The following is an 18,190-nucleotide window of genomic DNA, read 5'->3' as shown; positions in this document are numbered from 1 at the left end:
TTTTATTTCAATAGAATTAGCTCAATTAATCTTGGTATATTGGACAATGCTAATCTAATTTTTATAACTAAATATCCTATTATTCTGCCAAAATCTTGTCATTTTACGATATTCATTTTATTATTTGTATTTCCGCTACTTTATGTTTAATTGAATATTTAAAATCTATAACAGCATTATGTATATATTTAAATTATTATTATTATTAAATGACGGGCTTTTTACAAACAGAAAAAATGTATTTAAGTTACCTAGTTTAATGTTTTTGAAACGTATAATGCATATAAATTGATGTTCCATGTAATATTAAGCTACTATCTAAGAGTAATATGTATTTCTTGCGGGGCTTCCAATTTATGTCTATGACATATTTTTTTTTATTCTCTCTGGTTTGTAATTATATAACAGTAATAATTGCAGAAATTCATTTATTTCATTTTAGTATTCATATAGTATTTTTACTATCTAAAATCCATATAATACAGTTTACTAAACGTCACCTCTAGTGTTTAGAGATTTCATTGCCGTAAAGTCTGATCAGCAAATTTGTTTTATTTTGAGACAGTCTTTTATACTATACTATTATTACATTCTTATTTCATCTTTTAGTATTCTTTGGCGAGTATAAGAATGTCAGATAGCAAAGACAGATAATTCATACATAGTCGTCTTCATGGGTACCTCTGACCCACTTAATTTTCTGTCGCTATAAACTGTGCTCGCATGGCCGATTTGAAGGACGAATGGCAATGAAATTACTGTGTACGAAGGTATAATATCTTTGTCCTCAAAAATGGTAACCCATGAGAGTTACGATGACCATCACTATGTCTGTCATATGTCATCACTGTGTCATCTATGGTATTGTTCATATCGGTAGGTGATAGTTAAAACTTTCTCTCAGGTGGGTATGTCAGCGTATATGTCATTCCAATTTGCATAAAAAAAAAACAAATACGGAAATGTTATATAAAAAATGTAGAATTTTACGCAAAATATTTAACAAACAGTTTGTCAGCCCTGATTTTGCATACACTACTTTAGAAGCCATTTAAATAATATTACAATGAACTGTCCACCCATCCGTTACGAATTAATCACACGGCTATATATTTTTTGTCATGCATATGTCCACGAGTCAATTACATATGCGATAGGTAGTTTTTCCATCGACCACAAAAAAATTAACGTATTAATTAATGTGACAAATGATTGTGACATATGCAAAATACCGTCAATACTAATCATGATTAGTTAATTAGATGATTATAGCGGTAAATTTTTGTATTAGCATCAAATTTTGTAGCGTGACAACACGCTCAAAAGAATGCTCGGTATAATATAATTAAGAATAGTAACGAGATAAAAAGTACAGTTTCCAATTGCTTGATATTTTTTATGAAATTCAGAATAGGAAACAAGCTGACGGCCCACGGACGGAAAATGGTAATCGGTCATTAAAGATATGACAATACTTTGCACGTTGCACTTTGGACGTTGCCTTTTCTAAGGACTAAGGTGTTATACCTCTGTGCCCTGTAATTTCATTACTGTATCCTACTTTTCAAACCGAAACGCAGCCATGTATTTACATGGCTGACAACAACAAAACAATAACAACACATTATTTTGATGTTCACAAACGATAAAATTATAAATAACTAGTTGTAAACCCTATCTTTTTGCAGTGTCTTTGTAACAATTGGAATTGTAGTCTATCTACTTGTTTGTAACAAATTCGTTTAGCATTAAGAGTGACTGAATAATATTTTCAACATTTCATTGTTATAATATACATAAAATTATAATAATTGACTTACACGTAATTTTCTTCAGCACTGATCGATAACTATTTTATTCAATATTGGTAAGATTATAAATTATTATTTTATTTTTTATTTATAAAAGTGTACGAAGCAAAAGATATATATACAGATAAAGGTATGTGGATGTCGATTATCTCTGCCTACCCTGCAAGAAACTTGGCGTAATGACAGATAAATAAACTTTATGTATCTGTATATGGTATTCCTAAATTTATTATTTATTAATTTTAGATGATATCGACAGTAATGATTCAGAATTAGTTCTCATATTATGATCTTATTATGAAGCGAATAGAAATCAAAGTTTAAAAAATAAAAGAATTGAAATATTTTTATTAAGTATCTGTTATAATAATAATATATCATAAATTGAAGTGAGGTATCACGTAAATATACTATGATTTAAATAAATTTTTGAAAAAAAAAAAACAATCAAAAACACAAACATAAACATTTATAAAAAATATCTGTACCTATATGGGAAATTGCGGAAGGAGTAGCACTTATAATATTTTAATATGCAATAAAATTTAAGTACGAGAACATATCTGTTTTGTAATCAAATAAATTGATACAATCATCATTGAACTATGACTTCACCAACTATATAGTAAGGTATATAAATCAATAACAGATCATTTAAATCATCGAATTATAGTGCCATAAAGTTAGTAGGCATGTTAATAATTGGTAATTTGCTTTGGATAACCTCAGAAACAAATATTTGTTTTATAAAGTTCTTATTTGATTGTCGGTTTTAAAAAATTTATTATATCTATCAATGTTTTATTTATAAATAACGATGTGAAGTCAACGTTAAAAAATAGAGGAATTCGAAATAAATTTCATTAAATGGGTATTATTGAATTTATTTATACTGTGTTATTATAGATGAAGCAGTTTGTTAATATAGTGGTTAACAAGGTAAAGAAATAAGAAATAAATTTTCAGCAAACAAGTGATGGTGAAAGTTACAGCGAGTTTAATGTAATTATTGTTTAGAAAAAAAATTAATTGTAGTGTCACAATAAATTTCAATGGTAACAAATGTTAATATATAAAAAAAAAAATTCCCGTTGTTTAAGAGTAAAACATATAAACAACTCCAAGTTTAGAGATAGATTAGTTTATCCCGAAAAGAAAATATGAACCCGGCAATTGGACAATAGAGTACAAATCGACGTTTGTCGGTTTAAATAATAATATATAAAAATAATCAAAAAATAGCAGAAAATAGTTATACTACTCGTTACTCAAACCTTTATCTTCAGTTACGTGAGAATTTTGAGAAATTATACGCTTACATGAGATTGTGTTGCATAAAAAATATTACTTTATTTGTAGCAAAATCAGTTGTTATGATTTTAAAACTAAATTACTTAGACGATTTTGATAAAATTTCTATAGAACTAATCTTAAGATAAATCTCTTAAAAAATCCAAATAAGTTTATAACTAACGAAGTTATGAGGTAACAAATATAAAAAAATTACAGTCGAATTGAGAACCTTTTTGAAGTCTGTTAATGAGGTAAGATTTGTTCCGCAAAAAAGACACGGACGTTAATCGTAACAGTCAGAATTAGAAAGAGATAAAGAAGTTTTAAAAACCATTTCCATAATAATAAACATCTTAATTCATCTATATTTTCTCGAGTTTATGTTTTTTTGTTGCTTTATGCAATATCTTAATATTTCAAGGCATTGGTCTGATTTTAATTTAGTCATGATTGATGATGCCGGCCTTTTTTTGCGGAGTAAAATGTTATTATAATAAATATATAAAATAATATTATCTAAGCACTTAAGTTTTTATGGCCATTTACGGGGCATCCTCAAGACATCAATTTTCCACATACTTACCGGTCACTAACTAGTTCGAACCAATAATAATTATGATACTGTTTTATATTATGTTATTTTAATGACCTTTTCCCATAGCATACCTATTAAATAGGTATAACCAGTTGAAGCTAACTTGTAATTTTTGACCGATCACAACTGTAAATTACTTTCGTGTATGTGTAAGTAGGTACTCTCAGAAAACCATAAGTCACAGACAAAAATATTAAATTCTTATAAATATATTGTAGATGATATAATTCTTGTGTAAAATAAAATTTATAAAAATAATATTGTATTGGAAGAACGAGTGTAGAAATATATATATATATATATTGAAGTAAGCAGAATACATGGCATTCCGGACAAATCTCTGTAGTTTTTGGTATACATGTAAAGAATATTTTTGCGTATAAAAGTAAAGATAATTTTTTTTAACTTTTTACGCAAAAAAGTAAAAAAATGTTTTTATTAATTTTAACTTTAAAAATAATAAAATATTTAAAATATTCTTTACAAAGTGTTTGTACAGAAATACTCTATCTAGATATTATTAATCTTTGCCAATTGACTTTTTTGCAGTGCCCGTAACTAAACCACTAATGATCTCCAAAATAGTGGGCGTAAGAGGCTTAGCATGTTCTAATAGTATAACTACGAGCACTTACTGCAAATCCGATCTGATTACTATAGTAGTTCATTAAATGTATACTAACTACCTACCGCTTATTATCTGTATCTCCAATCACTGTGTCGTTGATCCCTACTAGCTGTTTTATTCAATTACAACCGTTTATTACCTTGTCAGATGTCAATTTTTATATAGTGCACCTAAAATAGTTAACTTGACGATATCTAGTAAGAGAAAAACATATTTTTTTGTCTTAATAACTGGCTTGTTGTTTTTGTAGATATTTTTTTATTGATTAACTAAAAAAGTAGAAGTTATAAGTGACAGATAAAGAAACAGTTTGCAGTATTGCATAAAATTTTTAAATAAATAAAATAATGAATGGCGCTGATCAGCGCCATCTAGTTCTAACAATAATTAAGTACAGATTTTTATCATCGTACTGCTCACTATTAGTAGGGAATCCATCCTCACACTTTAGAATCAAAATGCTCAACACAGTGCGGTTTCAGAAGAGCTTTCTCCTGCGAACGCACAGATTGTGGAATAAGGTTTACTCTACATAATACAACATGAGGTTTTTCAAAAAGGGCGTAATAAAGTTTTTAAAGTGTCGGCAATGAACGCGTGACATTCCTAATGTTGTAGGCATTCAAAGACTATAGTGACCCTGTTTAGAATCAGACGGGGTGTATGCTTGTTTGACACCATAGGAGTATACAAAAAGCTTATGTCATAGATACTACACAACTAGATAATAATATAAATAATTTTTGACTTTTGTTTTTTATAAATACAAAGCCGTACTCATAAATATAAAGGGAATTGAACCCGCAACCGTTGGACGACGTGGTTGTTTGTTAAACTTGGTAATGTAGTGACACTACCAAGGCCGTTCGCGATAAATCTTAGTAAGATGAATTTGCACTTTCATTTTTTTACACAAAGAGATTCTTTAAAGAGATATATTTTGTTTTGTAAAAATATCAGACTTTAATACGTGACAAAACACACCAATGATTTATAAGATATTTCACAGACACATCCAAAATATTTTAATACTAACTTTAACCCGCGACTTCGTTCGCGTGACCGGAATGTGTTTACTGACTAGAATAAATAGTAACCTATATCATTCTCTATCCCATATAGTACTCGTATATGGTGATTGGGTAAGGCAATGTAAGGTAACAAATTCATTTTGATATTTATAATATTAGTAAAGATATGAAAAGTAGTCATTTGTCATGATATGGAAAGAAGAGAATGTGGTAAGAAAGGTATTATGTATAAATGTCGATGATTATAAATGCAGAGGAAGATCCAAAAAGAGATGGATGGACTATGGAAGAATGTATGATCTGAAAGGGTGAGACTAATGATATGACTGCAAATTGAGATGAATAAAAGAAAACATATTACCCCGACCACAAATAGATATGGGAAAAGGGCAGGAAGAAGAAGAAGTAAGAGTACATCGCAGTATCGTGTCTATAAGTAGATTTTGTTCCACAGGAAAAAGGGCCACTTCAGTTCTTACAAAATCGAGAAAACACGAAGATAAACTGTAATTAAAGTATGTTATCTCACTAATATATTAAAATTGTAACTGGACAATGTCTGTACATGAGAGATATTTAAAAATTTATATGAGGGGTTTTGATAAGAGCAATAGAAGTAAAACAATTTTTTTTTAACATTTATTCTTATCTCTGTCTGTGTAGCATATTTAATTGATTTTTTTCTATCCACGTGTACGAAGAAACGGGCAAAAAGCCAGTATATTATATGTATCAGTGCTATAACGATTGTATAAATATTTTTATGCAATTTGAAATGGCGGAAATGCTGATTGCCCATCTAATGAGACGTGGTAACCGTCGCATATAGACAAAATCAATTAAGAATCTGTCGTAATCACATAATACCATAATCGTAAAGAAATATAGATGAATTGAGAAACCCCTACTTTTGGAACTAGTGTAAGAACATGCCGCCAGCGTGTTGTAAATACAACTATCAAATTGTGTCCAAGCGATGTTGAACTGTGTTTCTGGTTTATAGTTATAGTTAATTACAGTTATAATACTTCATAATCAGTGGAGGAAATTGTACGTTATGCATTATTATACCATGCATTAGAATAATTCTCATTTGTTAATATTACTGGATTATTATTTTTTACTAACCATTTATAGTCATATCGCCTAAAGTATTCATGTGAGTAGAATTAAATCTTAGTTATAATACATCATATTAGTACGTCTAGCTAAAAATCTGCTATAATTTCCTTTGTGCAATCGCTTTAGGCTTTCTCGAGTTATTACAACTATACTTACATATACTATCTGTTTATTATATTATACTTATATTATTATACTAAATACAGTTTAACATTTGCATACCTCTGCGACGTGCTGCATGTTATGTACCTGTATATGTAACTTCTTATTGTACCATATAGCAAGCGAATACATATGATTTGATTTGATTTGATAGTTTGTTTTATATTTATATAATATTATAAAGAGGTAAATTTGTGAGTTCGGATGTTCGGAGTAATCTCCGGTACTATTGATCCGATTTTGAAATTTTTTTCACTTTTAACAAAGTACGAGTATATTGTCTCGTATATTGCCCCATAGTGATAAAGGCTACTTTTTATTTTCGTTCATATATTTTTTCACAATAAAGTAATTGAAGTCAGCCTAAATTCTATTATAATATAGCTTACGCTGCCTGAATGGGTTGAAATAAAATAATAAAATCTATAGCAAAAATATTTATTACTTTTAACTTTACAAAAAATCCGCGACACCATATATCTACATTTAATATTTCAGCCAAAAACAATGGTTTTTATATTAAAAGTAAAATATATTTTTCAAGATTACATTTGGATACCGGTTAGACGTATACTTTATAGATTCTTATAAACACAAACATACGTAGCTAAAACAAAATGGTAAATAAAATTTTGTCATTTATCATTTTTTATAATATTAATATAAAAATATACTGTGTTAATCTAGTTCAGTGTGACATTTCAACGTAATGTAAAGTTACGAACATCCAAACATAATTAACAAATTTCCACAAATATAATCTTAATTAAGACAGTATTTGCCACGCTTAACAGGCAGTTGGCAACCGCAGTTAGGCTTTAGAGATCTTTTAAAAGGGATACTGCTGCCTCCTCCTCGGGCTCCCTTAGTCGCCTCTTACGACGCCCACGGAAAAGAAGGGGTGGCCAATTCTATGTTGATTATGCCTATTATATATTTCTAATAAATTAACAATTATTTTGACATTAATTATGAATACATGTACAGCAACCCATTCGTTTAAAAAAAAACTCAGTCCAAAAATAATATCACGTAACTTAATCGAATAACGTTACCTGATTTAACAAGAGTAACCATGTAACGTAATTTTATTGCTGTTTAAGCATACGTTCCTTATAATAAGCACCTACAGTCATAACATTAGATGCCAGACAGCATTCTAATGATAAGACTATAATATATAATGATGTCTAATTCTGATGATTGCAGTATATCAATTTTCATCGACACCTGAATATAACGTGGGATAATTTAATGAAACATTAAAAAAGAAAGTACGAATCTGATATCTTTTGTCACTAAATATCATCGAGACTTTGCAAATAATTAGAATAATATGTTAATCAGTTTTAATTTAATTATTGAGATGTCATATCAAATTTCTTTAAGGGATTTTACTTTACTGTTTTATTTTGTAGGGGGAAATGAAATAATGTCCTCGCCTGCGCTATCGATGTACACTGGCGGGGCACTAGTGGAAGATGAAAAGCGAGGATGAAAAAGCAGGCAAAAAAATCAGTTGGCCCAGAGTAAAGAATTCTACAAAAATAAATCATGTTGGTTTCCAAGGGAAACCGCACGGAGATTGACCTGTTAGGATATATTGCTAGCAATGGGGCTATTATTTATGATATTAGCTATTAATTGTCCACTGCTGTACATTGGCCTGCCCCTATTAGGCTGTTTTGTTTGTAGTTGTTATGCTTGGCAGGCAGGTTGGCAACCGCAGTTAGGTTCTGGGAAGGTTTTAAGAGTCTAGAGTCTAGATACTTACAAAAATAAAACCGGCTGTTCAAAGTGCCGTAAATTATTGAATTACCTCTAATGACTAATACTAATTTATATTTTTGCTTATAATTTTGATTTTCCTAAAGTATATTCATTCACATAGCTCAAAGAATCGACGACCGAAGAAGAAGAAAGGTTTTTGAGTTGCGACTCCGAACGAGCAAACGCAACGACGCCTCCCCCCTACCTAGATGAAGTGACGACCTTAAATGCATTCCAGGGAGTCAGTAGATGCAGGTGGCTCAGAACCGTTCCTTATGGCAGTCTATAAGGGAGGCCTATGTTTAACAGTGGACAAATAATGCCTGAAATGATGATATTCATTAGACATTTTTAATGCAATTAAATTACTATTCATTGGTATCAGGATACATAATATTCCTCCAATGTTTTCACATTAATGTAGTTCAATAAAAATCAATAAAATATAGAATCGAATAGAATGTAGAAAGCATAGTCACCATGACGATGTTAAAATTATAGTTTTGTCTAAGATGCAAAAAAGGAGTCGGCCTACAATTATTTCGACGAATAGAACAAGATACAACTCATATTTGCTCTCACTAGTTACGATTTCTAGTTAGTAAAAAAAAGTACACTAGCAGTTTAACATGAAATATTGCGTACTACCTAATAATTTTATCACTTTCCTTTTCCCACATTGTTAATCTTAAATTGAATTTTAATGTTTCTAGCTTTCATTTAAAATAAAAAATGTATGAGTATTCATTTGTTTTAGCGTTACGACGATTCAATAAATCTCCAGAGCTATTATTATTTCAAAAGAAAGTACTAATTGAATTAATATATACTTTATTTACATATTTATTTATAAAGTACTTTAGATGAGTTCGAATTCAGGTGGGGTCCATTATTTGTAATTATCTATAGGGGACGCTTCATCATCATCACCATATCAGACTTTAACTTACACTGCTGAACATAAGCCTCCTCCTTGAGAGTTTTGCCAGTAGATGCCACACTTGGCAGGTGGATCGGCAACCACAGTTAGGCTTTAGAGATGTTTGAAGAAGGACGCTACTGCCCATCCTTCTCCCTTTCTTTCTGGCCTCTTACGATAGCCAAGGAAAAGGAAGCTATGACCCACACTATGCCGAGACCACACAGCCAGTAGGGGACGCTTTTGTTCAAATAATAGATCAAACGATAAAAGCGATTATACAGTTTATAATACTTTCCATAACCAATGTACATTTAAGTAATAAAACATTTTGGGTCGATTTAATTAATAAATAACGTGACTAAGTATATTAAATATCAGAATATTGATGAATTTATAAATTCAATGGTGCAATGCATTTGTTGGTAATGAAGTATAAAATTAGTCATACTATAAATACATATAAACTAAAATGACACCTCACAAATTGAGAAGCCAATTTACTCACCAAAAAGTTTCTGCTCTAGTGATATAATAACGGAAAATAATAACACATATTGTTATGAAATGGAAGAATTACTTCAATGAGGTCAGTTAACTTTGTAACTCCAGACAACATATTTATTTATTTTGGATAATATAATTTTAGACCGAAATACTAATATATAATATATAGATAAAAAATGGAAAATACACTTTCGTACATATAAGATGAAGCCCTACAAAAGTATAATGATCAGAGATGAGATCGCTTGCTTTATTCCCCTATAGTAACAAATAATGTGTAAGCCAATAATCATTCATTCGTTTACATATAAATGAATCTACTCGTATGTCCGGGCCGCTATAATGTCACATTTTATGGTATATTAAAGTCGATTTTAATTGATTTCGAATCGAGAAGATTTTCAATTCGTTTTTCTTATAATCTTCATCAATCATATCAATATAATAAAAATGTAAATTGACGGTATGTGTACACGGGAGATATTAGAAAAAATTATGTGAGGAATAATGAAAGCAATTAAAGCCAAAACAATATTTTTTAGATTTTTCTGTCTGTCTGTTTCTCTGTTCCGATATCATGCAAAAACTATTACACGAAATTAGATTCGGTTTCCACAATTATATTCCTGAAGGTCTAATTTAAATACTAGTGTATGTTTTATTTTACGCCATTTAAAAGTGAGCTTTTTCATTGATTTTTGTACTTCTAAAATCCACGCTTACAAAATACACTACCGGCGAGGTCTCAAACTAACTTGAAGCCACTATATTATTATATGATTGTCATTACCAACATCACCTTATCGTTAAAAATACATTTAATACCTAATTTTTACTTTTGTTTATATTCTGATGTTGTGTATTACGTAAAAGGACAAAACATCTATTTACTACAAATGTGAAAGAGAATTTAACAGTGATTATTCGACGAGAATATTAATTCAAAACTCTTCAAAAGTCTTACGATGTCTCTTCTATATATTAAAATATGATGCGTTACAAATTTATAATTGAATCAATACCTACTTTTAACAAGTGTATAATATAACTGTAAGTTGTTTTGTTTTTTGCAACTGATTGGTTTTTCTAGTTGTGCCAATTAAGATATGTACGCTTGTAATTAAGGTTAATTATTATATCTTTCTTAAGGCTTTCAATTTACGCTTATCCGAAGAAATAGATAGCTGGTTATAATGAACCACGGTGAGGTTGAGGACCGACCTTGTCGGGTTCCAGACCTTTGTAACCAGATCGATACTTTTTTTACCCATCCTGTTTACTCGATAGACACCTTGTGACTCAGTGCATAACTAGTCACGTCTATATAAATTATGACATGTATGAATAGACCTAAAATTAGATTTATTATACTTTTTTATTCACGCGGGAAACGTGGCAGGAAACCGTTAGTTCTGACATAAATTTATTTTATTCCATAGAACAATAATTTAATTGAACTGAAATTTTAGTTTTAAACATAAATATTAAAAAACAACATATCAAAATTTACTTAAATTTCTAATTATAATAGAAACTTATTTAGCCTATTTCGACTTTAGAAAAGATATCTCTTTAATTTTTATTTATCAATGTACGTATATATGTATCGAAGAACTCAAATTACTAGACCAAATGAAATACATAATTTAACGTTTAATTTATTCAGTATCAAGGAAATGAAGGTGTCAATTTGATCTTGATATAATTCTCATCTACATGCAGATTTACAAGTTAAGTGATAAATTAAAATGTCGGACAAATTTGTCACATACTCGTATGTATTTATTTAACTATTAAACTATTGGAAAGTGGAGAGAACAGCTTTTAACACATCAACATTGATGAAAGATTAAATAAAATTATAAAATAATAATTAATTAAAGCTTATATATAAAATAAATAAATATTAAAACATATCATTGCCAACTATTGGACACTCCAGCACCCATTGTGGGGCAATATCGCTCTCTTTGAGAATGTATGTTCTACACATATCTAATTACCTTTGTATGGTTGCACGCATTCGTTTATTCTATTAGGGTTATCATTGTATAATAAAATATAAATAAATATTATCATAAGTAAATAATTTGTAATTAATTGTTATTTTTCAACTATAAACACAGACGCTATAGGTATATAGATATGTAAATCTACTTAAATAAATAGGTAAACATTATTCTTACTGTGCTGTGCGTCTTGGCGGAAACAGTAACTCCTTTTGCTGGGAATTAGGTAGGTACATCTATACAGTACATTTATGTGCGTGTTACTACAAACTTCACATAAATCCTTTATGAATACATCAACAGATTTATACTTTGCGCTTAATCGCATCAGGGTAATGAAAGGTGAATAATTATAGTTCCCTGGCAGCCGGTGAGCAAGTGTGAAAGATTTGATTATGGTGCGATTAAAATGATAGTAAAGCTTCTATAAATTGCATATGCAATAGATAGTTTAATAAATTCTAATTTATTATCCCTTTCTAAGTTAGAAATAAAATATTTGACGTACTTCGTTATACATGATGAAAACATAAACGTAAGTGGTATGTAAAACTAAGACTACCAATGCTATGAAATATTTTTTTATTTATTTTAGAGAAAGAATTTTGAGTTTCCCATATTAACAGCTAAACGTGCCCTATTAGTACGTATGGCAGACCCAAAATTTTTGTCGTTTTTGACCCGTGTTTCTTTAGTGATAAGGTTCAATTTCGAATAGTACATTCTCTTCAAAGGATGTTAAATAATGTAGTATATTCTTACAATATGATAGAATTTCTAAAATTTATCCCCTAAAGGTAGGTACCGATGAAACTCCTTATTATCTTAACGTAGACTCAGAGTAAATATATATTCAGTGACACGGACTAGTAAAATAAAGTTAGTACCAAAAATCAATAAACATAATATCTACATTTATACTTCAAGCGTACATATATAGGTTTACAAAATAAATACCTAAATTGGATTAATATGTTAATATTTATAATATTTGGAGTGCGTGTTGTTAGTGGCACACTCTGCTGTCAACTGTACTTTGGCCATGTTCGAAGAGTTGTAGGTACCAACTTTACCTGCCCTCCCAACCATGAACCAAGTAACGAATCTTCACTTTTAAAGAGTCTAGACCACAAACAAAGGTTGTCTGACTAAACTGTCAGTATTTTTATTTAAACTTGCTCTATTATGTGTTATTTCCAGATATGCAACAAAAAGAAAGATAATAACAGTGTAGGTCTCCTTTGAATAATTACTCTAATCGTTTTCAACTGCATAATACATTTTTAACGCTTCTGTTAGTGGCAGGTGAATGATGATTTATAGTATTACACGCCCGTACGTCATCCAATAATTCATTCTTCGTCACATTGTAAGATGTAATATTGCGTTTATTTCACATTATCCAGGTACGCCTACACAAATTTGTTTTTAAACGCTAGTAGCCATCTATACATATTATACCTATGTATAACAAGACAGTAAATGTTTGACTAATACCCAATAATGTCGAAAAAAATTATTGTAACTATTATAAAATATTTTTTTATTTCCAATTCTTTGTTACTTAGGAATCCTTATTATTTTTAATAATACAAATGTAAAAGTGAATGTTTTTTTTTTTATTATTTGTTTGTTACATTTTGGAGTCTTAACGACTCAATCAATCATTATGGTTATATGGTATTCACATACTATGGGGTACTATATATTCTAATCAACCAACATATTCTGTTCACGCAAACGATATCGTGGGTTAAAGCTAGTATAGACATAAATATTTTTATATATTTAACACGTAGATAGGCGTGACAGATATGTATGTATGTATACGTGGATAGATGTACATAATTTAATCAGAATTATAGGTTATGCTTACTAATCCACTATCAATGTTGTAACTTAGTATTCCTTCAAACTCAAATATTTAATGATTAAAGGGTATATTTATGTGTTTGTTATATAAAAAAAGACTGCCAAAATTATAGTAACTCTATTGTAATATCGTCTTTAGTAGAGGTGCTAGCATATATTTCATACTATGCAACCATGTGAATGTTCACACATTTTTCGTGTGAGCAAGATTTTTATTCAATTAAGAGCAGCAGAACGGTCGTGGATGAAATTTCAACTTTCTTACAACGGATTGTGTGATAAACACTATAATTCAATGATGTGAAGATTAAACAATGTCTCAATTGGCATTAATCTTTTCGTTCTATAATAGAGTCTTTAAAATAGTTTTTTTAAATGCTCAATATAAAATATTGTTTTAAAATAACCTTAGCTTACAAGAATAGATAAAGCTCATTTTATGGCATCTGTGGCATTTACTCCATCAAAAACAAATTCTATTTTTAATTCATCTAATATGTAGAAATAGTTCTGTAATAGTTCTTTTCTTTCATTCCAGATACCACAATGGATTTAACAGTCGTTTTTATGCTACTGGTGCTTGTATGCCACGTCCAGAGTGCACCCGGCTCTAGAAGGTCACGAGAGGCTGACATATCGCCAGAAGAGACAAACAACCGTCAAAGTAAATTGGAAGAAAAATACAAAGAAGATAGCACAACGTCATCCCCAGCACCAAGTAACAGAAAAAATAAAGCCCTTAACCTATTCGGGTATTTCCCCTCATTCCTTTCATCTGGCTTAGATTATAATGAAGATGATGATGATGATGTCACTTTTGCGGTAAACGACGACCATTTTGATGAGGAGGAGCTGTCACGAACGATACCTTCGAGACGCCGACAGCAAAATAAGAAGAAAAACGGCAATGGAGAAAGCTTTCAGAATGACAACATAAACTCCTTGCAGTACGATAATTCTCCGATATTCTATATCAGACTGCCTCCCACGCCGTATATGTTCGTGCCTGGTTTAGGTTACGTGTCTCAGCCTCCCAGTATCGGACCGCCTATGGGGCCTATGATTCCACCAGGTGTTCCTCAGGTGGCAGATCCATTCATTAATCTGCCCATAGATTTTGTGTCGAATGGAAAACCCACTGGCGTCTACCAATGGAACGGTGGTGCTGGTTATCCGCAAGTCCCTCAAATGCCCCAGTTGCCCCCTGTTGACTTCGGTTATGGTAGACCACAGCCCATGATTCCCACAGGACCTCGCCCAGGATATAATACACCCTCGTATTCGAAGCCAAAACCTAAACCTGCTCCAACCAACTCGAAGGTTACCAACCTAAAAGGTCCCTATGTTTTCAATGGCAAACCTAATGATAGCGTATACGTTTTAAGAGACACGTACAACTCAATATACTCGGATGCCCTTCAGAATTTCTACCCTTAACTTGCTCAACGATAACGATAAAATATCGATTACGAAATTAATGAGTGGCTCGTATCGAGCTGTGGTAATTAAGAACTTTGCAGATTCAGAATATATCTTTTTGGTAGAATACATTCAATTGGCCTAAAAATTGAACACAAAATACATACTTCAATTTAAAGCGACGATTTTCAATATTTGCATAATTGCTGTTAGAATAATAATTTTATTCAAACATCAACGATCAATAATTTTTAATCATTTTTAAACATCGTATTCATTGGGTTTTTTTATACCTACAACTAGGAATGGCAATGGGGTCGATTCTGGAATACCGTTTTTCTGAACTATCTACTAACTTCATGTTATATTTTAATTTGATAATATCGCAAAATTACTGTTTTATAGGTCATTATAAACTAAAATTGCAATGATTTTATTTGAAAACGTGTTTAAATTTTTTATTTTACAGATAGGTTTAAAGAAATGGCGCCCCAGAATCGACTCCAAAGACAAAATTTAAATTTCACTCTATTGTTGAAAACATAGTTTTGTTAATGTTATGATTATCAGACTTATTTTGAATGTATTATTATAAAATTGTATTGTCCAGTATATTATTAATACTTAAAATTATTATAATCATGACATTTCATTAGCATTTTAAATTATAATTTGTTAAAATTTCATGAAAAATATAAGGAAATGATATACTATATTTTTAAAGCAATATTAAAATAGAAGCGTAAATTTATATCAATTAAGATGTATTTCATAAAAAAAATAGAAGCACCAAGACATCAAAGGTGTTAAATATTTTCGACAGCAAATAAATGTAACAATTATTCTAACATTAGATTTTTAATTATTCGAACATTAGATTTTTCCAAGTTTTTACTAGGCATTTCTGAAAATGAAAAACTGAATAAAAATATATAAATGTATTTTTAATAAATATTTTACACAATTTCCTTAACAATGAATATTTTTAAATAATAATAAAAAAAAATTACACTATGCAAAGCAACTATTAATTTTGTTTGGTTGCAAAATAATGTGATTATCTAATACTCGTCTATTTTTATTAGATATTATATTTTTTAATAATATTAGCTAAGTAATCTACTTATAAATAGGTATAATCAAGTTAATTATTTGTCGTGTTTTTTACGAAGTGTATTTTCAGTCAATACCTACTAGCTAGTTATCACTAGTTAATATATTAAATTATTTATATTTATTTTAGTAATTTAACTTATTAATGTTCTTAATATAGGTACAAATTTGTAAAAATATGAACACTCCGTCCTTGATTTTTAATTAATGTTAAATTTTAATTGTTAAAGTTAAGAATTGTAAACACGATTAGATAGGTAGGTAATAATATATTCATGTAAATAGGTAGTTACATAATGTACTTACCTAAATTCAATTTGTACCGGATTTTTATTTAATCTAATAGACTATTTAGGTCTAACATATTAAGTTAGACTCATAGATAAGAAACAGTTGCTTGGTTAGATAGTTACACTAACCGTGATACAATTAAATCAAAAATAAAATTTCAAATTCAGAACAACTTGTATAGCATAAACAAAAAATACACAGCAGGATAGAGGTCTCCACTATATTTTATTAACTAATGATACTAAACTTTAAAAATATACATTATGCTTCTAAAATAATATATAAGTAATTTAATTTTGCATCTACCATATAGACTTAATAATAAATTACTTAGTATAATTAAGAATTGTTAATGTGACTGTTTAAAATACGATGAATCATTGGCAATAATGAATGCAATTATTCCTAAATTACTTAAAAGGCAAGCAAACTAGCTGCGACCCACCTGTGGGAATGTAATGTAAATCACCTGTCAGTAGACATGAACAGCATCAAAGACATGATAGGTTCCCATTTCTAAAGTCTAGAAGAATAAGAATGTTGAATAACAGTTAGGAAGAAAAATTATGTGTTGAAGTGAGCGAGCATGCAGAATAAAGAAATTGAATAAAGAAAGGAATTAAAAAATGTGTACTTACGGTGAAGCTTAAAATAGTATAACTTTTAAGATGAGATTAATTTGGTATGGATATATTATGAAATATATCAAGTTACTAAATGATAAGTTTTAAAAATGGAATAAGGAAAAAAATTGGGCATAGAAAGGTGTATGGACTGTGTAAAAGAAAATTATGAATGTAGGTGTATGTGCTCTGATAAGTTAAATAATGGACTGTACGCAGATAAGTACTGAGAAAAGGTCTAAAGAATAATAATAATAATTCTGTATTTAATTGAATAAAAAGGCAAATAATAATAGATCTTTACACATATTCAAGTTTGTAATCATCGGATCATAATTATTTATAAGTTTATACAAACTTTGACTTTATGTAATTAATGGTTCTGTGTAACAATAAATAACTACTTATTTTTGATAAAGATAATTTGGATATTTAATTTATCTATTGGTTTAGACAAATCACATTCCTCGGACTTTGGAGAATATAATAAAAGTACCAATAAAATTTTAGGTAGACCAAATTATAATTTGACTATAGCCAAGGCTATGCTGAAAATGTATTTATGCATAAGTACATAATTGGTACATATTTGCGTATGTCTTGTACGTTTTGATAATTAGTTATATATTTTTAAAATACAAGGATTAAATATATAGGTACTGTATTATCAATGAATGCTTTATCAGAATAATATTGATTTATATACTCGTACATACTAACAGTGAAATGTGTTACTGTTTTAAGTTATCAAACCAATAATTATGTGGAAAAATAATTTACTGCAACAAAATAAATTAGAATTATCTTCAAATTTTTGTTTTATTCATTTGTTTCAATGTAGTGATGCCGCTGAATATTTATTGCCGCCATATTTTTTTCACAAAATAATTATGGATCCGCCTATAGCACCTGTATCTACCAGCATCTTATATAAGTACATTTATCATATCTAGTTTATATAAGAACGAGACAAAAGGGGATCAAGAACAATGAGAACTAGTGGTCTCATTATTAACAATATACCC

General features: G+C 29.5%; 1 protein-coding gene across 1 annotated transcript in view; it reads left to right on the top strand.

The window, feature by feature from the left end:
• LOC113514211 (uncharacterized) overlaps positions 1–17,957 on the top strand; it is a 138,150-nt gene extending 120,193 nt beyond the window's left edge. Inside the window, exon 5 of the mRNA XM_031909356.2 lies at positions 14,258–17,957. Within this exon, the coding sequence (XP_031765216.2) occupies positions 14,266–15,156 (891 nt within the window). The 5' untranslated portion in view covers positions 14,258–14,265 and the 3' untranslated portion in view covers positions 15,157–17,957. The remainder of the gene's footprint in view (positions 1–14,257) is intronic.
• Positions 17,958–18,190: the final 233 nt, after the last annotated feature.

Source organism: Galleria mellonella, unplaced genomic scaffold (genome assembly GCF_026898425.1).
Source record: "Galleria mellonella isolate WM207_F2 unplaced genomic scaffold, CSIRO_AGI_GalMel_v1 utg329, whole genome shotgun sequence".
Lineage (NCBI taxonomy): Eukaryota > Metazoa > Arthropoda > Insecta > Lepidoptera > Pyralidae > Galleria > Galleria mellonella.
This window is presented reverse-complemented; position numbering and strand designations above follow the sequence as displayed.